This window comes from Telmatherina bonti (assembly GCF_933228915.1).
Source record: "Telmatherina bonti genome assembly, chromosome: 13".
NCBI classification, from domain to species: Eukaryota; Metazoa; Chordata; class Actinopteri; order Atheriniformes; family Telmatherinidae; genus Telmatherina; species Telmatherina bonti.
Genome location: NC_136611.1, coordinates 10,063,655 through 10,089,272, shown reverse-complemented (window position 1 = coordinate 10,089,272; position 25,618 = coordinate 10,063,655). Strand labels below are relative to the sequence as shown.

The window sequence follows — 25,618 nt, the reverse complement described above, 5'->3', positions numbered from 1 at the left end:
TTATAAGTTTTCTTCTGCTGTTGCTCTTTGTTTCTTCCTTTCATAGATGATTTAGGTTTCAGGGTAGAATTTTGCTTTTTTTGCTTCGTTAAAAAACCCAAATGTTTTTTGATATTACACTTTTTCCATACATCACTGATTATTGTTGTCACCATTACAAGAGCTTAAAAAAAAAAAATCACATCATGAATGAAGCCTGTTTCTTTGTATCCTGAAATGTGGATTTCATTAAACCCTTTCAGAAAGGTGTGGATCCAATTAGGAGCAATATACAGTGCACACAGCACTGTAATGTGTGAACATTACTCACATTTTCCTCCCATGAGATGCAAGTAGCAATTAAACCTGCAGAAAGCACTGCAGTGTGTTTTCATGAGCTGGGGCTGCTGTCAGAGGGATCATCTTTAATCAGCGGACATTACCAGATGAAGTGCGATAACATTCCTGACTGTGCACTCACAAAACCTCGTACATCTCCACAACTGTCCTCTCCTGGGACTCATTCAGCCTCTCGTTTCTGGAGGTTGTCCTAATTAAGACTGATGTAACTCTTGCATAATGTGCAGCAATCCCCAGAAGTAAATGCTGATGTGGGACCCTATAGGGGGGCTTTTATGCAGCCTTTTAAATCTGCTTTTGCTGCAAGTTTTACATTAGACTGGCTTTAAACTTGAGAACTCCCCTTATAGCATCAAAACATGTTAAACATCTTTTATTTTCTGCTTTTTTACGTCTTTAAATGTGTGCTTTGGTTCAGATCAGTACACTTAAACGGAAGGTTGACATAAATTAATACCAAATTTCCTTTTAATGTTTCATGTTGAGTTAAACGTACGTTTTACTGACTTCTCTCTGTTGTGTGTTTTTTGGAAGATGTGGATATCTTGCAGCAGCTTGGGCTTTCTGGGCGAAGGGCAGACGGACGCTCTGTCCCAAACGGCGTCATCCTCTACAAGTCCGGCGTCATCCTCACTCCGAAGGCTCGCATCCAGGCGCCTCTGCGTGCCGTCATCCCTGCTACCTACAACACCAGTAGCCTCTCCCTGATCCTCAGCCTGTCTGTTCATCGCTTCAACAGCGCCTTTCTCTTCTCCGTCTTGTCTAAGAGAAGGAAAGTGCAGCTCGGGGTGCAGTTCACGCCGGGGAGAGTGCTCGTGCAGCTGGGGCACAAGACGTCTGTGAGTTTTAACTACGACGTCTACGATGGTCGGTGGCACAATGTTGCTTTGGATATTAAAGACCATCGAGTGTTTTTGCACACATCTTGCGGTAAAAAAAGCCTACATGCAGATTTGTACTCTAAAAAAGAGGAGGCCCTGGATCCGGAGGGATCTTTCCTGCTGGGCAAATTGAACCACAACTCAGTGCCGTTCGAAGGCGCCATCTGTCAGTTCGACATTTATCCCTCGGCTGAGGCAGCTCATAACTATTGTGATTATATTAAGAAACATTGCAGAGAAGCAGACACGTATCGGCCAGTGTTCCCACCCCTGCTACCTCTCTTTTCAGACCCAAATATTACTGTCACTCATAAAACTTCACCGTCACTGAGGGAGAGGTCCAAAAAGGCCCCTGCTTCGGCCTCGACTCGGGAAGAAACCAGGACATTTGTTCCTCTAAGTGGCCACTCGCTGATGCTCAACAAAACGTCTTTGTATCCCTCTGTGAGCTCTCCAAAACCTAATTCAGTGTCTGTTTCTCCGCCAGTTCATCCAGGGTTGGAAAGCCCTTCAACATTTCCAACCCAAACTGTTACTACATCCCTTTGGATTAGCAAGACTCCACCACATCCAAAACAGAATTTGCCTGCCAGGAAGCCAAAGCCTTCTGGGAAAAGTATACATTTACCTGTTTCCACCAGAACATCAGAGATGAAGCCAAACTTTCGGATCACGGCTGCTCCCACACCGGGGTCTTCTTCAGACGCCGACTTTCCCCATAAAAAGCAGCTAACCACAGTAGCTCCAGAGAAACCCGAGCCAAAAGTGACCATTGTGCAGGATTTCAAACCCACCTCGCTCATTCCAGTCACTCCAGCTGCAACAGATGGCTTCCAAACGTTTGACCTGGAGCCGACCCAGTTCTCGCTGCTCGCTGGACCACCTGGACTAAAGGGAGAGCCGGGACCGCCGGTGAGTCGGGCACCTCTGAACAAACACAATGCAAACCTGTAACCGGTGATCTGTGAATGAGTGTTTGCATATTTGCTTGTTGTCTGATTAGTTTACAGCTTAGCTGCGGGTTGTTTGTTGAATAAACAGGAGAAAATTGCAGCACATGCCGGTTTTAGCTGCGATTTGGCTCATTTGGCCCTGTTGTCACTGGATCACGGCGATGCACCAACGTGATAGTGTGTTGTTTGACTGCTTGTTCGCCCTTGGATGTCTGGAACTGCGGCGGGCATCGATATGATGCATATCATGACGATGTAGTTTTGTGCACTTGGTGCAGCTGCTGAGATTTTTCCAAATAACTTTGATCCCTTTGTATTTCCATAAAAACGTGCCGTACATGCGATAATAAGGTTATTTAATGCACATCTCGGTGCTTCCGATTAATTTGATTTCTTGCTCTCTCTTTGTTTTTCTTTGCCTGTCAGCGGGGATGGAATTACTCAGGCTCATAGCTGCCCTTTGCCCTTTTAGTCAGTGGAGGGGCTTGCAGTGAGCCGTTAGATTCCTCTGGCAGGGGGCGTGACCGCTCAGAGAATAGATACTTTTAAAGCAGGGCCAAAGGTTAAAGGCATAAAGCACATGTACACAACCAAGCAGTTATAGTAAATATTTAAAGGCCACATTGGAAATGAGCGCAGTGCTTTATGTGGCATCCACAGATTGTCCTGGCAGAAATGTTCGTACAGCACGTTAAAATGTTGAGCTTTAAATAGCTTAGCTTTGTGCAAGCAGCAAATATGTTTGGATCTATGAAAAAAAACTTGTTAGGGGAATGTTGCGTGCATCTTCAGAAACCCATGCGTAGGAATATTTTGGGACAAGAGAGCCTTCCAGATATTTATTTTCTAAATAAGTAGTCATTTTCTTCAAGATCCGCTTAATGGGAAACATCCAAACCAGCCGTGTTGTTTGTGCTGGTGAGCTTCAGCTCTTCTGTAAGCAAATGGAAATGACTTTCTAATCAAATTCTGCTCCATATCTCATTTGTTCTAAAGACTCTTGTAGCTACAAACACTTGTGGTCAAGCATGATGATGATAATGAAGCAGAATGTGGCAGATGGCAGGATAATAGAGAGTCTGATTTTCCTTTTCGCTGATATTACACATCAATGCTCTGAATCCTTTTTTGGCTCAGCCCCCTTAATGATGCTAAATGATGAAACTGTCATCATCAGCCGCCAAAATCAAACGCGGTGTCAAATGGTAATATTAAATATATATAAATTATAGTAAATATAAAAAAAAAAATCTGCAGATTTGTAACGATATTCAATATTTCCAGTGTAGAGTTGCAGTGCGGGGGGACAGTTTGTGCGTCAGGATGAGGGATTTTTTTTATTTTTTATTTTATTATTTTTTATTTTAGTCCCCCCCCCTCTCTTTATCTCTTTCACTTTCCCTATGAGGTGTTTTTTCTTCTTTCTCTTTCTGTCTTTCTTCTGTCCTCTCCGGTCCTGTCCAGCAGTACAAACTCTACAATGCAAACAATATACAAACAATATGCAAACAAAATAAATGTATATAAAATAAAATTTCAGAAAGTCAAGGGGATATCGTTATATATAGCTTCCCTTGGCAAAGTAAATTTGTTCTGCAGAACACAGGTTCCAGATGATCATTCTGCTTGCCTAAATGCTGCACAAGACACATAAAACAAAAAAAAAAGGATGAGGGAAATGCAAGAGCCACAATACACAATTCCCTGAACAAGCCAAGTTCATAAAACTTAAGTTAAGTTTACCTGAAAAGATTAAGGTAAAACCCCATGACTGTTCTGATCATTTTCTCAAGACATAACACAATCAGTGTGATTGCTGTGAATGTAAATATTGCCGTGTCACCTGTGCAGAATGCTGCATAATACATAATGATGGATGTGCTGATGCTGCATTCAGGGACACTGTAAGCAGCTTGATTTCTGCTTGCACTCTCATTCTTAGTCATCTTCTGGTTTGTTTTTCATTATTCACTGTGAAGAGCCTCAAATCAGCATTTATAAGGTGCACTGAGTTGATTATTGATGGATGAATGAGGGTGATTTGGGAGCAAAGGGTTCTGCCATCATCCACACTGACACATTTCCAAGTATGGATTCTGCTTTGGACATATTGAGTTGCATTATATTAGTCAAATGTCGGGATTTAGATGGTAGTTTGCTGCTAATCATGCATGCCACCATTAATTTTTGGTGCATAAACAAATCTTTGATTAATTATTTAAACAGTGGATAGAAAGTCTGTATTTCACACTGACATGTGAAATACAGTGTTGGCTGTAGACTGTGCACGGGATCCTTTCCTCATTTCGGAACAAGTTCCCACACTTTCTCCGTTGTTTGGACATTTGCCTCGTATTAGATCATATTTGACAACAAATCTGTGTTTTTAAGTGAAGCCTTCCTGCTTTGACAAAGAGGGGAAATCAGAGCGGTTTGCCTTTTTTTTGACAAGGCAGCTGAAGCCACTTTTATGACAAAGAAGTTGCCAGCAACTCTCGTGTGGCTTTTCTTTGTAACCACGCTATGATTTTATCATATATAATCTACTATATAATTCATGTTTTTCTTTTTTGTTTTGATGAAAATAGCTTTATTTAGCTCCCCTGCTTCTCCCTGGAGAGACTTGTTTCTCAGGACTTTACCTCAGCTCCTCTCTTTAGTGAAGATAAACAAGGTTCCAAAGATAAAAATGGACTAAATTAGTGAGAAAGCAATCTAGAGATCAAACAATTACTCCAACCTGTATTGTTTTAAGGTGTATAAATTGGATAGGATCTGGCAGGACGTTATCCCTTTCCAGGTTTTGTCCCGAACCAAGGCAGCACATCTGACTTACCGTGTGTGGACAGACGGATGGTTGCAATCTAAAGAATCTAAAAGTTGCTGAAAGTCTTTTCGGCCTGTCGGATTAAATGCTGTCTGAAAGATTATAATCGCAGCTCAGGGGTTCTGTCCGAGCCGCACAAAAACCCGCTCCATACATCTGACATTATTACAGATGCCCAATTTCAAGCAGGCCGCCTCGAGCTGTTTTCAGGCCCATTTCTCCTTTTTCTTTTTAAACTTCTTGAGCGATGAGAAAATAAGTTCCAATCCCAAGATCTAAAACAAACCCAGGTTCTCCAGATTGACCCCCCTCATTATATATGACCTTTCGGAGCTCTGCTAATCCATGTATGAAATTGTTTTAAAGCTAGCTGATGCTTATAATTAATGTGATTGGCTATGGCTGGAACCAGTGCTGACCTCCCTGCCAGTACGATGACTCACATTTACTATGTTGTGGGTTTTTTGGGCTGAAATAATGTTGGCTGAAGAAGAGGGGGGGGGGGGGGGGGGGGGGCTGTATCAGCTCCTAATGAGACACCCGCACGCCTGCCAGTGTCTCATCGATTGCTTCATAGCGCTCAGCGGACGTCTCCAAATGTGTTTTTCAGGAGTGAAAAGCAGACGGCCCACAATTTATTTTCTGACTGAATCTTGAGCTAGAGTGACTTTTTAATCGGATTTTTTCTGATTTGAACACCAGAAACGTGTTGATTGTTTTTCTGGAATGACACAATGAAAGGCAGCCGTTGCTTGTGATTCTCTCTGTTGTTGTTTTTTTTTTTTTTTTTTAGCCTTGCTTCTCTCTGCTTGTGACATCTTTTATCTTTTATTTTTAGGGTCCTCCAGGATTTCCAGGGCTGCCAGGCAAACCAGGCAAGAGGGGCCCGAGGGTAAGCATATCCCATTCACAATGACAGGTGTTTCATTTAACTCCCCCCCCACCTCCTTCATTCCCAGCTCAGATTGTGTTTTCCACATGTAATACACTTCAGTCTCTGGGATGCCTTTGTTTTAAGAAGATGACTCTGAGATGAAGACGTGTGGTATTTTAATCAAACACTCAGAGCGTATCTTTGCAATGCAGAGAATCATTCAGCCCATTTGCTTTGGCTCTGGGTTTCATCAAGCTGTGCTTCGTCCCTGCCAAGGGTCCATTTGTAAATCTGTACCGCAAACAACCATAATCTACAAATCTGTGGGTTTGCTAATATGGAATTATTCAAAGCCACACAGCAGGTATCAAACGAAGAAAAAGCAAAGCAACTTTTTGCCAGTTCTTACTCTGCATGTATTTCCCAAACAGTTTCTTTTCTATACATCCCAAATGTAAAGGTTGAAGGTGCTTGAATCAGACACGGACCCAGTGTTAACATCAGTGAATACTTCTAATGCGAGGGACTGTAAGCGGTGCCGCTGCTTCTCATTCGGGAGCTCAGTTTAGATTTCTAGCAGATGGAATCACACAGAAAAGGTGCAGATGTTGTTTTAAGCAAACGTTTGCAGAAAAAAAGTGGAAGAGGAGAGAAAACACTGGCACAACATTTGTCCAAAGGGAATAGCTTATTTATTCTGATTGTTGCTAGGTAGCCCGGTAAGCTACCTCAACCCCTCCCTTAGATGAAAATGAATGAAGCAGAAGTCGAGCCTGGTATTTCAGTGGTGATACATCAGCCTTGATTGCTCTTTTGCAGAGCTCCTGAAGAGATCTTGCGCTGCTGTGCAGTGTGTGTGTGTGTGTGTGTGTGTGTGTGTGTGTGAGCTACCTGTTGCAGCCCTGCAGTTGGGCCTCAGGGGTGGGTTGTGGGAACCCAATCTCTTTAAACATGGAAGAAAGAGGGCTTTGTCCCCGTCTTATTAAAGGCATTTAAGACCCTGTCTGGAGCTCAGTGGCTCTATCCTGTGGTACACCAACCTCTATAGGGTTCATTCATCATCAAGCTCCTGAGACCCAACTGCAGGCCACACGGACTCAGTGTGAGGGTGCAGTTTGGGTTTTTTACCATTTTCTTGAAACATCAAAATTTCCCTGGATAGTTGACATGATTAGAGGGAAATGCTTCTCAGCTACACGTGACCTGCAGAAACCCACAAGTGGACTTTGGCCCCGTAAAACCTGTGCAGACATTTGGATTACAAGCAAAATTCACTTGATGCCAACTATGTACTTTTTTTTTTTTGTCCCGGTTTGACTTATCAGGACTTACCAGGACTCTGCACGATAGTGAATAAAACTTGGTGTATTTTTTTTAAACATTTTAATCCATATTGTGATGCAAACAGGAATGACTTGAAAAGCACATGAAGTCATGCTGAACTCCTACCATCTTGTTGACAAGTACCTTGCACTGATCCTACCTCTTTTTATGAATGCTATGGGTATGGTTTTTGTCTGTATTTGAGAATTATTCTCATTATCTTTTATAGCTTTTATTGTGGTAGGTCCTGAGTAAATGTTTCATTCTACTGCGCATCGTTTACGACTGCCCCTGTTGGAGCAGTCATAGATGAAACTGGACAGGCTACGCATCCACGTCTGCAGATGGACAGATGGACAAATACACATATAGAGTTAATTTGACTATTGCACACACATAAATTGTGATGACGATGCTGAAATGATATATTGTGCAGCTCTTATTTAGAATAATATTAATTGAACAATTGATGGAGTTGAAGTGGAAGGAAAGCCAGCTGGGAGGTCGGATGCATGGATCTAAGGATCAAACTGTTGCGCTATCTGACCTTTAAAAAAAAAAGCATTTTTTACTCACTGTGATGGGACAGTGAGTTCCTCGAGCGAAGATGAAAAACTTCATAACTTGACGCTGCATCACAATACAGCTGAGTTTTTACTTTACATACTCATCACACACGAGCAACTGGATATCCACACGCTGTGGCAGATTCAACGGATAATCACAAGATATGAGTTATTAGAGGAAGAAAGGACAAGAGAGAGGGAAGGGGACAGAAAAAAGAAGAAGAGTAAGCATCATTTGAGAGAGTTCAGAGAACACGTAGAATGCAAGATGGATGCAGAATTAGTTGTCATTAGAGGAAAGACAAGATGTTTGAATCTTTGAAGATGAATGATGAAGTTCATGAGACTTAGGTTACAAATATTTTCCATATTTGTCAGAATCAGTCAATTATGTTGTGTTGGAACTTAAAGTGGAACTATTATGTGCATTTCAGGCTAATTTATTTTTATTTCTGAGACCAGAAGGGCTGGGATTGATGGAGGTATTTTCACAAATCGCTTTATTTACTTCAGACCGACCCTCTCTGTAGGCTGTCAGATCAGCTGGTGGGCGAAACGAGTGGATTGAGACTCTTCCGCATTAAGCCCCGCCTCCCGCTACTGCACTACAGCGTGAGCGCGCACCGCACCTGCTTTCGCCGTCATTGTAACATCTCAAAACAGAAGGATTAGGCTAATATGAACTCAATAAATAAAACAAAATACAATGTCAACACATAGCATACAGCCCTACATGTTGGAACCTGAATCAGACCCTGAAAATGAAGTAGAAAACAGCAACCCACAGCAACGAATGCAGCAGGATGTCTCTCTCTTTGGTAAACTCACCAGCCATCGTTGGAAATAACTTTATCCCACGTTTTCCACCCGCCTGATGTCTTTGTACATGCCCTTGTTAACCAGTAGAAGGTAACCAATCACCGAACATTATCCCCCGGGACGTCTCAAGGATTTCCAAGTAGAAAAAAATCTCTCTAAAACGACACGTTTTTCGTCGCCATGGAAACCGAACGGCGAGCGTGCTGGAACTCAAACTCAAACTCGAACATGCGTTTAGGTGATAAAAAACAGTGCCGTTCACATGTCTGATGAGGATTCAACACTGTAACACTGTAGAAAGCCCAGAAAACTTGAAATACCATAATAGGACCCCTTTAAATTAGGGCAAAATGAAAAGATTTATTGGAAAATTTGAAATATATTAGATTAGAAATTGTGTGAAAGAAAACCAAAATGACTGGATTTATTTTTAAATCATAGCTGGACAGTTCATGAGATCCCTGCCAGAAGTTTCAGAAGAATGACGAAATGCATGACAAATTTATTTTCCTCAAAATTTTCTGATGTTCACATCTGTCTCGGACCGCATTTCACCTCCTCCTTTCACGTTGAAAAGTTTGCCATGACGTGCATCAAACATTCACCTCCTACCGCTGCAGCAAATGCATGACAGAAGCGGTGCAAGCTCCTCTGAAAGGTGCAGGCGTTCCCACTCATCAGGGAAAATCTTAGCAGCGGTGGGACCCACAGAGCATCGCCAGGGCTTTACCTCTCTGACAGCGAGGTGTCATGTCTGACTGAGCAGACGGTCTCGCTGCTGCTTCCACCGAGCAGCAGCTCTGACACGTGAGCATCCACGTTCCCCGCCGTAGCCATAAGCCCTGCAGAGTGCTGAAGTTCACCCAGCCCTGGAGGGGAGGCTTGAGAGCGGATCAAAGAAGGCTTTGTGCAGAGTAATAGACCTGCGAGCATGCAGACAGTACGTGACATCGGGCTTCTGTGAAGTTGAAGACATTTGCATAATTGCCTAAAACATAACTGAGACTGCATGACTTGGACTAAGACTTGGAGTTCTATTTGCTGCTATTTGATTGATGCGGAAATCTGAACAGATTTATATTAATCGTAATATAATGATCCTTTCTGAAAGGAACCATGTGGTTCAAATGTCCTCTGTCATGACTGATTAGACTTTTCCCGCTGTTGCTTGTACTGAAGCTAATAGGAGCCATGTTTAGCGTTGAAGTTAATTGGCAGGGGGTTAGGGTACAAAACATGCCAGCAAACAGTGTGAACAAAGCTTGTGGAAATTATTCTAATCTAATCGATATTCCAAAAATGACTCAAATGCGCTGCAACTGATACCCAGTTAATGAAAATGTTTCCATTTTACTGCTGTCAGCATGCGGCGCTTCTGCCAATCCAGACATCACTGCTGGTCCAGAGGAGGTGATGCATTTCACACTCCCAGCTGCAGCAGCAGATGTCTGCTTCCAGTAAATGCATCAAACGGGAGCGGGGATGTCATTCATCACGAAGGCACTCAAGGAAGCATCAGTTAAATCAGCCCACATTTAAGTCATTTATTTACCAAAGCTTTTATTATTTTGCCTTTTAAAGCTTTCTTAATAAGTAAAAACACTTTTTTATTTTCTTTCTATTCATGACATTGTGGTAGCTTAACGACCATTTTGCCTGAAGAGAAAAGTAGAAAATCAGAGTAATTGTTATGAAAAACAATGTCTCACTCGCGACTGGCTCGTCGAATCAGCAGAAGCAGCTAACATCTCAGGGAAGTAATTGGCACTTAATTTGCACCAAAGTGCTGAGTGCTTCATAGAAATAAATACTAATTAAAATCCTTTGATAAAAAATTGCGTTGCAAGATGCGGTGTTTCCATTCAGAGGTGTTAGCAGGTCTGTTTCGGGTGATTGGCTCGTAGCAGCAGTTGCACCTCCTGCGCCACTCCTGTAAAAGTCGCTGGCTCTCATCGTAAAACTGGTCACATAGGTGCCCTTCATCTGCAGGCCTCAGGTGTAATGTGTGTGTTTCTGTGTCTGCTTTGCAGTTGAGCTGCTGTGTAATTACTGGTGGTCTCTTATAGTCACTTGTCAGGAGCGCTTTTCACTTATTAAACCAAAAAAATAAGGTCTTTATTTTGTCTTCTCACCCACATGAAGACAGATGGAGCAAGTGACTTATTCACCCCATTATTTTTGTCCCAGTAGGAATACATCCCCCCCACCCAGCTTTCTAACACAGCTCTGTGCCTCCTTATCTTATGTCCTGCAAGAATGCAATTTGTTATACTCTATGCAGACACCCCCCCTTTTTCTACGTCTCCGCCTCCTTTTTTCCTCCTATCTGGAGATAATGACTTCCATACGTTTTAATATTGAGCGAGTAAAAGGGAGAGCCGTCTGAATAGAGGAGGAGGAGGAGGAGGAAATCTGTAGATGAGCTTCTGTTAAGTGTCTCCATATGTCGTGCAAGAGAAGAGTTCTGGCCCGTTTGAGGGGAGGGGACCTGCCTTAGCTGATTTACTCTTTTCCTTAATGTGATAAAAACACAAATAGATAAGAGTGTCTGGATCACCCAAATGCACACACACACACACATCTCTTAGCCCTTGTCTTTCTCTGTTTTAATACAGAATACTCTGACTCCTCGCTGTTGGGGATAAAAGTCCCTCCTTGCAGCCCACGGAAACTCTGAATAACACAGAGGACGCACTGAAGATACAATAGCTTCCTGTTTAGACCATCTGAACATGTTGCAGCGGTTTCAGATTTTCCATGCTCAGCATTTCAGCGCTGCTGTCCACGAGCAGCTGAACTGAAGTTTCCTGCATGGAAGCTGCAGCTCTAGTTTTCCAAACATTCTCTCTTTGCACACTGTTTGGATTTACGATCCCTTCGACTCTCCTCTCTTTGCTCCTGTGCATGCACCCACCTGGCTCGGCTTGCAGAAAGCGGCTAAGTTTCCAGCAGCTATTTGGCACAGGTGGCCTAATGAATTGAACTGAACTGAAGACACTCATCTGTCACTTCAGACACAAAGTGTGAACATGAAGTGATGGATGAGCGGTGATCGTTTTGAGGGACACCAGAAACCAGCGTGAGGCTGAAGGAAATGGCATCGTATGTCATAACGTGGACATGCAGGCGGACACATGAGGCAGGCAGGAGATGCTCACAGAGCGCCTTCACACAAATACAGAAGGACCTCGGGGCGTTGGTGACCGTTCCTTTAGTACACACAAACAAACACATACACACACACACACATTTGGTGGAACAGGAATATAGTTGTTTCTCTTTGTGTCTCTTAATCGTGTGGGGCGTATGTTTCCAGGGTCTTCCAGGCTCTCATGGAAATCCTGGTCGTCCTGGACCACCTGGAATGAAGGTAAGGTGATAATGTCACTGCAAGTTTTATTGTTTGAATAATTATACATGCACTGTTTTCCAAATGCAGAAAAGATTGAATTATTTTCTTTAAAATAAGACAAATAAATGCTGTTTGGTTTCTAATAATACTGGAACTTTGATCAAATTTAAAGAGTAACTACTAATGTCAGATACTTTCTGTACTCTGTGCATAAATTATAAAAAAAATATATAATAATCCCAGGTGGGATTTTAGATTTTTCCTCTCTTGTCCTATCAGTAAAAAGCAAAAAGACCAGGACCAGTCATAAATTCAATTTGGCAGTAAGTGGTCCCTTTGTAGGATAAAATTCTGTTTGTGCCAGAAACCTCAATTGTTTTCCAAAAGCCAGTAAAAGCTGTGTCTCTGAGCCGCACTGAGTCTCGTGCTGATTCATCACAATCAGCATCAGAGTAGCAGTTTATTTTAGGTCATTCCAAGCTACCGCTTCTATTTACTGTAATCATCCACTTGTGAATTCATGATCTGCAGCCACAAAATGCATTATGTGTCATTTACTTCTGACTCAGGATGCTTGTTAAGCTGTTCAGTTGGACACGTAGTTGTTTTAAAAGGCTACCTGGCCAATGAAATAAAAGTAAAATATGAATATGTGACATTCAGTTACACAAATAAGAAAGAAAGTATATTTATTTTTGTAGTTTTACACATCAGGACAAAGCAGTCTGGTCCTATCCAGATCCTAAAATGAAGTAAATAAAACCTGAGAGAAATAATACATATCCTTTAAATAATGACTCTTGTTGTGTCATCATTTTTTTTTTAACATACCCTTAATGTTAGGAATAAGAATTAAAGAGGTTAAATATTTGATTAATGTCTGTGTTATTTAAAAAGGTTTAATATTTGATAGTTTTTAAGCACAAGCACATCTATAAAAGCAGAATTTTTTGCAGTTTTGTGGTCTGGAGCCTTCAGGTTTGTGTGAACACAACGTCGAAGACATCAGCAATGATAGAGAACAACGGCTGCAGTCAACCAATCCAGTTTCATTCACTTATATAGCACATTTAAAACAAACATAATTTCGCCAAAGAGGCTGTTCAACACTAAATTCTAGACCAAAGGACAAAAGATTAAATTAATTTTTTTAAAAAACCAAAAAAACCAACACATATGATAATAAAATCTAGGATAAGAAATAAGCCTGATCCCCCTCCCAGTTTAAGCCTGGTCAGCGGGAGGGTCAGCTGAGGTGAGGTTTTGTACTCACCCTCTACAGACCTTAGGGATTGAGGATGGACATAAAGCTGAAGCAACCCTGATACTTAAGGTGGAGTGACGACATTTTAATATTTGTACGCAAAAAGAAGAAATTTAATCTCAGTTCGGCAACACAAGGACATTTCTACACAGACGCTTGGAGTTTATTACGGTACCCTGAGGATTATCATTAACAAGTGGAAAACATTCAATAAAACTGACAATTTTAACAACAGTGGAAGTCCCCACAAGTTTACCTCAAGGTGAGACTTTGCAATACCCAGACAAGCCGTAAAAAACCAAGCGCTACATATCAGACTCTACAGCACAGGTGTCAAACTCCAGTCCTCGAGGGCCGATATCCTGCAGGTTTTTGTTGTCACCCTGCTCCCAACACACCTGATCAAAATTCATAAATAGGTTGACAAGAAGCTGCTGGATCCATTTGATTTGAATCAGCTGTGTTGGTAGAGGGAAACAACAAATACCTGATGGATACTGGCCCTTGAGGACTGGAGTTTGACACCCCTGCTCTACAGGCCTCGGTTTGTGATGGTAACAGTGGAAAAAATATCCAGCCAAGTGTGGGTTGTTTGGAAGAGTTGTCAGGAATAATCTGCTCAGTCTATAACAAATACTGTTTAAGTTGAATTAGTAGCATCTATTGGCGGAAATGAGGTTCTGCTGCCGCTGAATCCTCTTCTATAGAAGTTCTGTAGCTGGTCGGATGGTGCAGCATGCTGGTGAGAGAGGAGATGGATCTGCTGGGATTGTACTACAATGAAAACATAGCTATGGCTGTTATATCCTGCCAACAGCTTGCTCTGAATGCAACACACTGGGACTTTAATGAAACAGTGTAACTAACTAATTATGGCTGAAATTAATTAAGTTCTAATAAAGTGTCCCATTTTATATTTGCCTGTGTTGGACAGCCGTTTTTTTTTTTTTTTTCTTTTACAGAGCTATGAGGCATTGTTATAATATTTTTTGCATGCATCTCTTATTTGAAGTAAAGCTGTGCATGTCATGGAGGTGAGGAGCCAAATGTAGAGCAGCAGGCATGTGGGATGCAGAGAACAACACGTTTGATTAAAACTTAGCTGAACTTGTTTTTCTTGACTTGAAACGGGAAAACAAGACTAGCAGAATACATGCACAAGTAAAAATGACTAGAAGAACAGCAAACTGGCAAGATGAACATAAACCGGGTGGTATATACACACAGAAAACACAACAAGACACCGGTGGAATGGATAAGCTGAGTGAAACCAGGTGATCTAACAAACAGGAAACAAAGCTAGACAGAAAACACAAAGAAAAAAACTACAAAATAAAACAGGAAACCAGAACTAAAGACTACACCAAAACTACAGACTATGACACTCAAGGGTTCAGGTAGTTGTATGCAGGAAATGCATGATGAGAATGAAATACATGGTACCAAAAAAACATGATTTATATACATACAAAGTGCAAGATTTGGACACATTTTCTCATTAGATCTAATGGTGAAGTGTGTGTCATCATTTTCCTTTATATGTAAGAGTCCTCAATCTCAGTTCAAAGTGTAATTTCTATCCTCCAATCCTGAACAAGATAAAGTTTTGTAAATATTTGTGATTTCGCTTGGTGTGTGTCTGAGGTCTGATCCTTTTGCCTCCTTCCACCCTCTTAAAAATCCATTTGTTTCTCTTCAGGAGTTGAATGGTTTTTTTTCTCTCGGTAAGTTGTGTGTATTTGAGTCAGACTACATTTTCCAGCTGAATTCTTTTGTCAACAAAGTGGTTTCTTAACTCCGTAGCATGTCTGTGTGCTATCACAAAGTGGGCTTCTGTGGTAGGCTTTGGTGAAATCAAAGGAAATATTCCTCATATTTTTAAGTCTGTACCTAATCCATTTGAATACACTAAGTTTAAGCGTCATCAAACGTTAGAAAAAAAAAACATAATTGATACCACACTTTGTTCTGCTTATAACAGAGAGAAGCCAGAAGTCTTATTTTATGCAAATGTGTCTCCTGGAGCCAAATTGAAAACCAGGGATGGCTGAGTTTGACTTGTTTGCACAAAAACCTCCAACTCCAGACTATCTGGGCTGACAGTTCTCTGAAAAATGAACCATCTTGATGTAAACATCTTGCAATTTTGCAGCATTTTGCACTGACTTTTTGACTTTAAATCCGTATAATAATGACATGTTGAGACAAGATCAGGCCCAATTACCAACTGCTGCAAGTAGCAGTAGTTTTAAAACTGAACTGTGTGACACATATCACTCAAGCTTTTCACACTGTTTGCAACGATTCATCAATTTGTTTTTAATGCAAATATGCAGCGGCACATAAGAACGCAAGTTTAGGTTGGGTGATATCCAACAGATGGAGGGCTTTTGGATCACTTTTACCACCCTGCCATTACTAACAGCAGAAAGTTTAGAGAGAAAACAACCTTTTAAAATCAGACTGCAAGCTGCAGGATTGTTGGAAGTGCGTCACAGCACAGGATGATTTATTTCTACGCTCGCACCTCAATTTGTCAAACGAAATGTGTCAGAACATTTGCAGTCGGCCGCTGCTTGATTTCAGTCCAGCTGACTCAATTTAATAAGATTTTTATTCATTTGTTTCCATTTGCGATGGGAAATGATCTATTTCTCCTTGATGCTCTCACATTGTAATTGCACAGACAGATTACTGGGCTGCTTTTTCACCTCCAATGCTGACCCAGACTGCGCTGACAGGATTCCCACTGCCTGAAAAGGGAAAAGAATGTACGTGATCTTGTCCCATCCATCCTTGCTGGGTTGCTGTAAACCCAGTCACAGACAGGAATAAACGGACTGCACGTTTGAGTAAATACAACCAGCAGACTCAACTCATAAAGACAGGGAGCTCATTAGGCTTTCATCCTGTAAATGCAACGTGAACTTCAGCTTTCTCTGCTTCCTGTGGAAGGGAATGCTTTGGAAAGTATTGAAGAAACATTGATGCGTCTTTAAAAGTATGTTTTGTGATTTTTATGTTCCAGGGACAGAAAGGAGATCCTGGATTGTCCCATGGTCAAGCCCTGAAAGGACAAAAAGTATGCATGCGATCATCTTTCCTTACCTGAGTGTTATTAGACACAATCATGTCAATATGTTGGTTGAATGATTGTGGCTTATTTTGTTTTTTCCAGGGAGAGCCTGGTATGGCGGGTCCCCCTGGGCCGTCTGGCCAAGATGGACGAAAGGTACATAAAAAAAGCAGTTTTATGTGTGTGTTTATATTCTTTTTTTTTTTTTAAATTACAGCTTTCCTGGAAGTAACAAATAGTTTTCACAGTGCACTGGCTCAGATCCATTGAATGGACCAGTGGAGTCTGGTATACTGAGGATTAGTAAATCAATGCGCTCTGAGTTATCTTTTTAAAAAGCAATATATCCCAAAATGTCATGTTCAGAGTGTCTAGCCAAACATGGATGTTTGAGCTCTGGCTTGGAAAGGAGCCGAACACAACGCAGGCATCCAGAAGCGCACCTGGCTCCCATGAGGGTCGGATTATTAAAGGTTTGGATATCAGGGCTGTTGCATCATCAGTGTCGCAGGTTTCTCATATGATGGAGGCATCTGAAGATCACCGGGTGAAAAGTTTCACTTGCTTCATCTAAATGTTATGTCACACACTCTGGAGAGCAGCTCCTCTGAAAAGTAGGACGAGTTAGGAATGCGAGTTAGCTCTGTGATCTGGTCCCGCTCATGATCTATGCTGTTTGACTTTCTCAGCAGTATCCCCCCCCCTTTTGCTGGGTTGCCCTGGCAGAGAATGGTGCTCTGCAGCTGAGTGTTTTCTCTGTGGCCTTGTGCAGTTCATCCTTGGCCTTTTTCCAAGCCGCTCACAGTAATTACACGTGTGAAATGGGTCGGCATCTGTTGGGATTTCTTACTCTGCATAGTGTTAAACTGTTTCTTCTTCTTCTTATTATTTGTTTAGCTTTAACAAAATACTTGTTAATCAGTAGATTTCTCACGTATTCACATGCAGCAATGAATATACTAAAAAGCATGTCTGTTTTTCGTAGTTTGCTGTAAGTTTCTCCAACTTGCATTACTTCTCACTAAAGACACAAAAATTCTGTGATAGTGCTCTGCAAACGTCTTCACCTCTCATTTCTTCCCCTTCTGCTTACAAGGAGCCTGATTATGTTGCCATCTCGTATCTCTTGTCTTGAGCTTTAATTGTCCAGACTTTCCAAAGTTTTTTTAAAAAGTTTCATTTTGGACGCTGGCTGCTTTTTTGTCTCTTTCAGTCCTGTCTTTGTAACTGACCTTTTTTGAGGAATGTGTTTGGTTTGTGAAGCGTTTGTGAAGCCCCCGTGCATGCTCAGAATAAGGGGAGTGAACTGAAGACCAGATTTGTCTGTTGGCTTATTTTTAGATGGAAAGATTGGAAAGTTGGAGAACTTAGCCCAGTTTTTTGCAACAAACATTATGGTACTAATTCTTTGTATTATAACATGGGTGATATCATGGGGTGGGAACAAGCGGCAACCTCCGGTGATTAAAAGTGAAGCCTATGCGGAAGTGCATAAAACTGCAGTTCCCCCCTCTTCCACTAGGGGCTGACTGCAAAACAGAGCAAATCTCCATAGACTCCCATGTTAAAAAGACCAACTTCACAGCAGAAATAAACATGTTTACAGCCTGGTTCAAAAATCTATTTTAGGTTTCACAGGTCAGGTTTACCTTCATGACAACTGTGGGGGGAGTGAATTTTTTTCTAACTCGCCCGTTTTAAAGTAATTTAATCTCCAAGTTCGGCATATTTAGGGGCGTGTCCTTTTGATTGACAGGTACCGATCTCTGGCTTCAAGTCAGAAGAACGTAGAACAACCGCAGTTTTTAGCCGGTTAATAACGTGACTAGGCTTAAGCCTGCTTACCTCCGTTAGCTGGTTAGCTCCCGTTATCTCCAGGTTAGCTCTGTTAGCTCTTAGCTACAGAAAGCTCGGAGTTTGCGCGATGTCAATCATCCGCCACGACGCTCACGGCCCCCCCTCTCAGCTCCACCTCTTTGCCCATATTTGTGTTTTCCGGGCAAGACGACACGCATGACACTGCCAACATGGCGATGGTAGGAACCGCCCACCGAGCTTCAATTCAGCTCGGTGGGCGGTTCAATTCAGCTACAATTCAGGCTACATCTATCTCTTTATGTACAGTCTATGGGTGGGAAGGGAGTAAACAACAAAAACAAAAACAAAAAGCAAGCCTGTAGCACTTTATAGAAGGACCTGCGTCAAACTGGACAGTCCAGTAGCACCTTCCTACAATGTCCTCTACTGTTTGATTTCGTGCTTGTGTTGTTCTCACTCACTCACTGTAAGTCGCTTTGGATAAAAGCATCTGCTAAATGACTGTAGAATAGAATAGAATAGAATAGAATAGAATAGAATAGAATAGAAAAGATAGCCTGTTATTGTGAGTGAGTCCTGAAAACATTTGCAGAAACCTGTGGAGAATAAAGAATGAATGCTCTACTTAAATATCAGCTACAGATTAGATAGAGGAGAGATGCATGTGACCCTTCAGTTGATGCGTCCACTGCCCACTGAAGGCTCATCAGAAAAGGTCTAAATTACAGGTTCCTGAGTTCAGTCCTCAAGATCTACCATCCTGCAACTTTTAGATGCAACCCTTCTCCAGCACACATGAAGCTAGATTCCTCTTCTGCATGTCATCCTGCACTGCAGAGGCCTGGTGAGGAGCCATCTGTTTGATTCAGGTGTTTTGGAGAAGGTTTGCACCTAAAAATGACAGGATGGTGGATCTTGAGGGCCCTGCTGGTCTAAATGAAAACATAGTGGCTAAGAGGAAGATAAAATGCTCAGACATGTCTAATGACACAAGATCTGGAATGAAAATCAGTGTCAGCAGGTTGTATGGGGTGATGAATCCTCCCCAGAGCCTGGAACTCAATGTTTTTGAAGCAGTGGGATCAACTTGACAAAGACCAGAACAAAAAGGAGCCAGTATCCAAAGAGGAGGTTTGAACTGTCAGAAGTCGGGAAAACTATTCCTGTAAACTGCTTTCTGTTTATGTTTGTAAATATTTTCATGGTTAAACTGCACAAAGAAACGTGCAACAGCTTAAGACTTCTGTCAATATTCTGTATAATATGGGAGAGCGCTTTGCTTTGTGTTGCTGTCTCACAATCCTTTTATCTGTCCTCACCTTGTTCCTGGAGAATTGGAGACTGTGCGCTTCAGTTTGCAGCATTTCCCTCCGTTTCCCTACCAGCAGATATTAAACAAGTAGAGAAGTGAATTGATAAGATGCAGTGTGGTGGATAAAACGACACGAAGGAAATAAAACTGCAGGATGGTTCGCTGATCTGTTGCGTGTGTTTAGGAGTTGGGGTTCAGAAAGAAAGCAAAAAGTCTCATGGGTGACGGCATTCCCTTTAAATTACACTTGACAGTTTATACCAAACTTTTTTGTGAGAGTTTCTTCTCTTTGGTAAAGAAACAGTAAAATCTGTACATCAGTACGACAGCAGAAGGTTACAGTGAGGTCAGGATGCAGATGCCTGATGAAAGCCAATAAGAAGTGACTACATCTCTCTAAGCGGCTTCATTACTCCCAGAGATGCATGCACACACGCCCCATCACCACTTTATGAAACAATAGCATGAATGGAATAATGCCTTGGAGGGAGCTCCAGCCGTGTGTTATGTAATCAGACAGAGCTGACTGTGAAAACCCATCTGCTGCGCTCGAGGTTCCTCCATTCATTGTATCATTGTGGGGGTGCAAACTTAACTTTAAAAAAGAAGAAAAAGCAAACCTCATTTTGTCTTGTGAGCCATGAAACAGGGAGTCATGGGGAACAAGCTGAAGTTCTCCCTGCTGATTTATGGCTATTGTGGACATTTGCTGGGCGAGGATGAGCATTTTCATGTTCTTCTGATCAGTTCAGGTGGGATTTGGATTCTTCTGTTGCAAATCTCTGTTAACCTTTCAAACTTGTGTGTGCAAGTAACAGCTGACATCCATTTAAAGCTTTAAAGTGCAGTTTAATGGAAAAAAAAAAGAAAAGACAATCAGTCTGGCTTTGCTGAAGGCCACCAGACACCTCATTGCTTGCAGCTGTTCTTGAGACTTTACATAAATATCATTTCATGGCACAGAAAGCCAAAACTCCATATGACACAGAGTTTCGATCATTTTCCACAAGCAACCGCAGCTAAAGCTCAAGGTTTTCCTTCTCGCCGTCTAACCAGCCAGTAAAACTTTGACCTGCTGCGGCCTGATAGACTCTTTTTGCTGAGTTTTCTTTGCTCAGTGGCTGGCTGGCTGCCAGAAAAAGCCCTCCTCACTGTGGGAAATGTGTAAAGATGTAATGGGAAGATTGCCCGGGAGTCAGTCAGTGGTCTGCTCTGTGAAGTAAGAGGGGACTCGTGTACATGTGCGTCAAACCCAAAACACTGTGGAGCGTATTACCAGTTCTGGATCAGCGTGATTTTTTGTTTTTTTTCACACAGCCAGCTCACATTTTTTTACTATTTTGGCACAGCGCTCAGTTTTTATGAGGTGTACAACCAGCGATTTTTTTCTTCTTCTTCCCACTTTTCAGCTTTTACAACAATATTCTCGTTTGCTGCATCTGCTGACTGATTTATAATAGTTTCTTTTTTGTAATAATAAAAGAAAAACTGGATGAATTATGGTGTAATTCTTTTGTCTGCCAGGTGCAATCTGTTCTTACTCTGTAAGCGTCGGATACACTGATGTGGCCCCAGTTTGCAGCTTGCTGGCTGCTGTGTTTATCTGGTTTGAGCCACACTAATTAAAACTGTTTGCTCTTCATAAGAAGGGAGAACTAATGGGGAATGTTCACTTTCGCCATCTTTGTGTCTTACAATTGATTTACAGAACCGTGAAAGTTGTTCATACATACACACAAATCAGGGGCAGCCTCTTTTTTTTTTTTTTTTTTTTCACAGAACTCGGCTGAATTGGCATTGCTGAAAGGCACAAAGGCACAAACACTTTTTTTTCCCTTTTGTGCATCAGTTTTGCTCCTGCAGGGGACTCATTTTCTCCCAAACGTACCATCAAATATTTCCAACTCTCTGCTTGTCTGTAGATAAATAGACAAATAATGAGGAGAACCAGATTACAACAGTGTCTGAGAGAATTATTGTGTCCAGCGGGCCAGCATCTGGCTCCAATCTGTATGCAAAAGCTTGTTGGCTGGAGACTGGATTTTATTCATTTAATTATTTATTTTTAAAACCCCAAACTTGTGTGTCGGTTTCTTTGTGAGTGTATCTGATTCAGAAAGATTTACGAGCTGTAATATGTTTTGTGAAATGGTACAACTGTAAATTATTAATAGAAATTTTCAGTCAAGATTACACATTGGACTAAAAATGTCTCCCTTTTTTTAAAAAAAATTAAATGAATAACTTATGTTGTCAGCAAGATTTCCCCACCATTTTCTGGCCTGTCAGGTTTACTTTGCCTCGCTACCGTCTGCGCTGTCAGTGTGTCCGTCTATATTAACTCCCATAGTGAAACCAAAGCATTGTCAGGCAGAAACTAAACCTCAGTCAGGACTCTTTTATTCTGACAACTTTGTACAGTAATTGATATCTAGCTGTATGACTCTATTTTTGGGTTTGTCTGAGCATTTACTTGAGTGCCTAATGCAAACCGTGCAGCAGCCAAGCAGAGCCGGCATTACACACAACAAACACGATTATTATGTAAGATCCAGTTTGATCTGGAGGTATTTGGCTGGAATGAGTTTTGTGATGTAGGCTGAAAAGGGAAGCAGGCTAAAACCACTTAAATGAGGTGTTCTGTGATTGGTTTGCCAGTTGAATGCATTAAAGAGGATCAGCTGACAGTTCAGGTGATCTAGCCTTGACATTGTCTGACCTGAAGTTGTGTGTCTGAAGTTTCCAAACCCAGTAAATCTGTCAGGTTCCCCAAATGCAAAATGATTTATTTATATGGAGCATGCCATTTTAAAATATGTAGCACAAGAATATATTGCAGCATACTGAAACACAGTTGGAAATGCCTTTTTAACAAACCTAATGCTGTATTTTTAATCTTAAAGGAAGTTGATTAAGATTTATACCAAAAATTAATAAGTTTGTTTATTTTTTGCCCAGACTCCACCCTGCTAACCAAATTCATGAAATTTGGCGTCATAGATGGTTTTTTTTAATCCTCCAAAAGAACAAGAAATAACTACCAAGCAGAAACTACAAGGGAAACAACAGAGTTTAGTTAAACAGTTAAACCTACTAGGCCTTCGATGAAATGAAAGTTTGCTTTTTTTTACCTCTGCCAGGACAGAAGGTTGTGTTTTTCCTGGTGTTTATCTTTGTCTGTCTGTCTGTCTGTCTGTGTTATGAGCAAATTTACGCAAAAGTTTTTTTTCAAGTTTTTGAAGGATTCTTTATCATTGGGAGATGTTTTTAGTATATATGCATAGAACGATGGTCAGAAAATCCAGAAGAAGTTTCCAACAGGTTTTACAAGACATCAAACACAGGTCAGGATCCGAGCAGAATTCTGGATACCACCATCCAGAACCGGAAAAAATAGGGCATCTTTGGAAAGTTTAGTCACTGCAAGAGAATAAATTAAGATATAAACATGTAACAAACGGCATGTGATAGCCAAGACACTGTGGATTCATTATGAGTGAATTTAGGAATCTAATAATGTATCCATATGATATGAATGCAGGAGCAGAACATAGGGTGAAAAAGCTGCGGGGGGGGGGGGGGGGTCTGCGCTGGAATAAACTACAGGAGGGAGGTCTGTGCTAGAATAAGCTGCAGGTCTGCAGGAATAAGGAGGTCTGCGCTCCCTATCAGTAATGTAGCTATAAATTATATTATTACTCTTAATAAATTGTAAAAATATTTCTTTAAATTAGTATTAAAGTGAAAAACTATGTGTTTCGCTTTGTTTCAGTGCCTTCAATAAGTCTTAAGAAGACTTACTGAAGGCACTGAAACTTGTGGAAGTAAACCTGCACCGTCTCTCACACTTAGTTGTGTTATATCACAACAGAAGTAAAGAATTGTTTCAGCTTTAAACCATTTAACTTTTGTTTTTACTGTTATCCCAGCTTTTTGTTAAAAACCATTGATTCTTGTTTTTTGCCCCAAGAAAATGAAAACATGCAAATGTTTCCCCACGACGTTGTTCTTACTGTAAGCATTAAAAGTATGAAAAAAAGTCACTTTTTCTGATTTCATAGTCACAAATTTCCACATAGAGGACATAGCTTCTTGTGTCACACACACAAAAGTACAAGGGTACAACCAGGTAACCAGTTACAAACCTGCAACAGTTGCGTTTTACAAAACCGCATTGAGACGTGCACAAACTCAAACAGCCGTCCAGGAAGGACTCTGCCTTACATCAGCACATCCAAATATCTCACAGTCCATTTGTGTAAGTAGGGTTTAATTCTCACACAAACACGCCCTGAATAGAGATTTGAGGGTGCGTTGTCTGGAGAGTTGTTTGTTTACACTGATTCTATTTTTTTCCGCCTTGGTCGCCTGTTGTTGACGCGCTCTGCTGCTGATCGGCCAACACAGCTGGTGGCTAATGATTTTACACATGAGAGGACAGATGTGTTCATTCCTCGGAGTTGGCTTCACACTGCTGCTGCACGTCTTGATCGTGATAAGATGAATACATTTGGCGACCAGCTGGCATGCTCATTTGAGACCGTCGTGCATGAAGATGACCATCAATTACCCTTTTGAGACTTCAGGAGTTGCTGCCTAATTGGTTTACTGGTTTTATTAATGAAAGCCGGCTCTAAATTGTTTTGTCAGAGCGATGAGGTGGCAACAATTAGATCAACACAAAACCAAGTCGCAGTGCTTCTCATATACAGAGCTTGTATAGGTCTTGTGAGGGAATGGTATAGGAGCGTTTTATTTGGCGTTGAGCAGTCAGTGGTGCTGATAAGTGGTCTATTAGTTTCACAGCTATTACGTTTCCTTTCCCATTGAGCCTTTAAAACAAAGCTTTCCAGGTATTTATTTCGTTATTTTATTGAACCTTTATAGAGGCAAACAAATTAAGTTCTCAATTTAAATGTCTTTGGAAATAGTCCCTGCCCCCGCAGTGCAGTGGCTGTGAAGCTCTTGGGCACACACTGGTAAACACTGTAGCAACCAAAAAATGTAACTTAGCTGTTTAATATTTACTACCCAAGAATTGCATTGTCTTCTCTCATGGCCATATTAGGATTATAGCCGGGAGAGTTTATTGTCAGACTAGTGCATCATAAAAGGTTGAGTAAAACAGTAAAAGAAATACAAACTTAGTTTCATTTATCATTTAACACTTCAGTCTCGGAAGATCGTATTTAAAGCTTTCTTCTAAAAGCTCACATGGTCCAGTGTTAATTTGATGTTTCATGCACAACAGAGTGTTTTCAGTCTGGCTTTATTATGTTGTGGGACCCTGAATCTAATCGTTTATATTTATTATTCAGGACATGGTTCACATCAGGAACAAAGCATCTTGCAAACTTCAGGATGTTCCAGTCATGAGCTGAGGTTTCATCTCATCACGTAAAAGCAGGTGTGTCCAGCTCCGGTGCACGAGGGCCACAATCCTGCAGGTTTTTCATGTGTCCCTGCTCCAACACACCTGATTCAAACTAATCAATCATTGTGCAGAACTTCAGGCTGCAGGATCTATTCACTGTAAGCCAGGTGTGTTGGAACAGAGATACATAGGAAAACCTGCAGGATTGTCGCCCTCCAGGACCGACTTTGGACACGCCTCCTTTACAGTCACTGTACTTCTCTGTTCTCTCGTGGTGACAGAGTAGATAAATTGATTTACAGTATTTCAGTTTGATCTGCTTAGACCTTGATTTCTTTTTTTTAATTTTCTTATCAACAGGGACAAAAGGGCCACTCGGGTCCTTCTGGTCTTCCAGGTGAACCTGTGAGTATTTTCTGCTTTCTTCCTTTTAACTCACGACAAAATGGTAATAAAAGTTTTTATTTTTTAATGAAGTCTTTTTGTCCCTGTGACAAAATATATTTTAAAAAACTAATAGTAGGACAGTATGGACATTTATTACCATGTGACACGTTTAAAATCTTATAGTGTAATTTTCAGCTTTCTGGTGTCCATTAAGAGGCAGAAGACAAGAATCAGACTGTGTACAACAGGATTTTGAGCATTTCTTTTCTTTTTTTTTTTTTTTTACTATAAAATGCAAAATGTCTCAAACTGTACGCATCATAAATGACACTTCTAGGTTAAAGGCCTGAAGTTCCTCCAGTTGGGGCACTTTCAACCCAACTTCATCAGGGTTGGCTTTACAGATACAATGTTTACATTATCACAAGGAGGTGAGGACCCAAATTTGGAGAT

The 25,618-nt window shown here is 41.2% G+C and overlaps 1 protein-coding gene across 1 annotated transcript in view; it reads left to right on the top strand.

Annotated features, from left to right (window-relative positions):
* The window catches only part of col27a1b (collagen, type XXVII, alpha 1b), a gene marked incomplete at its 5' end in the record, with an annotated part of 79,459 nt that overhangs the window by 5,714 nt on the left and 48,127 nt on the right, over positions 1–25,618 (top strand). Inside the window, 6 exons of the mRNA XM_079252064.1 lie at positions 874–2,132; positions 5,839–5,892; positions 11,899–11,952; positions 16,227–16,280; positions 16,377–16,430; positions 25,139–25,183. Of these exons, the coding sequence (XP_079108190.1) occupies positions 874–2,132; positions 5,839–5,892; positions 11,899–11,952; positions 16,227–16,280; positions 16,377–16,430; positions 25,139–25,183 (1,520 nt within the window). The remainder of the gene's footprint in view (positions 1–873; positions 2,133–5,838; positions 5,893–11,898; positions 11,953–16,226; positions 16,281–16,376; positions 16,431–25,138; positions 25,184–25,618) is intronic.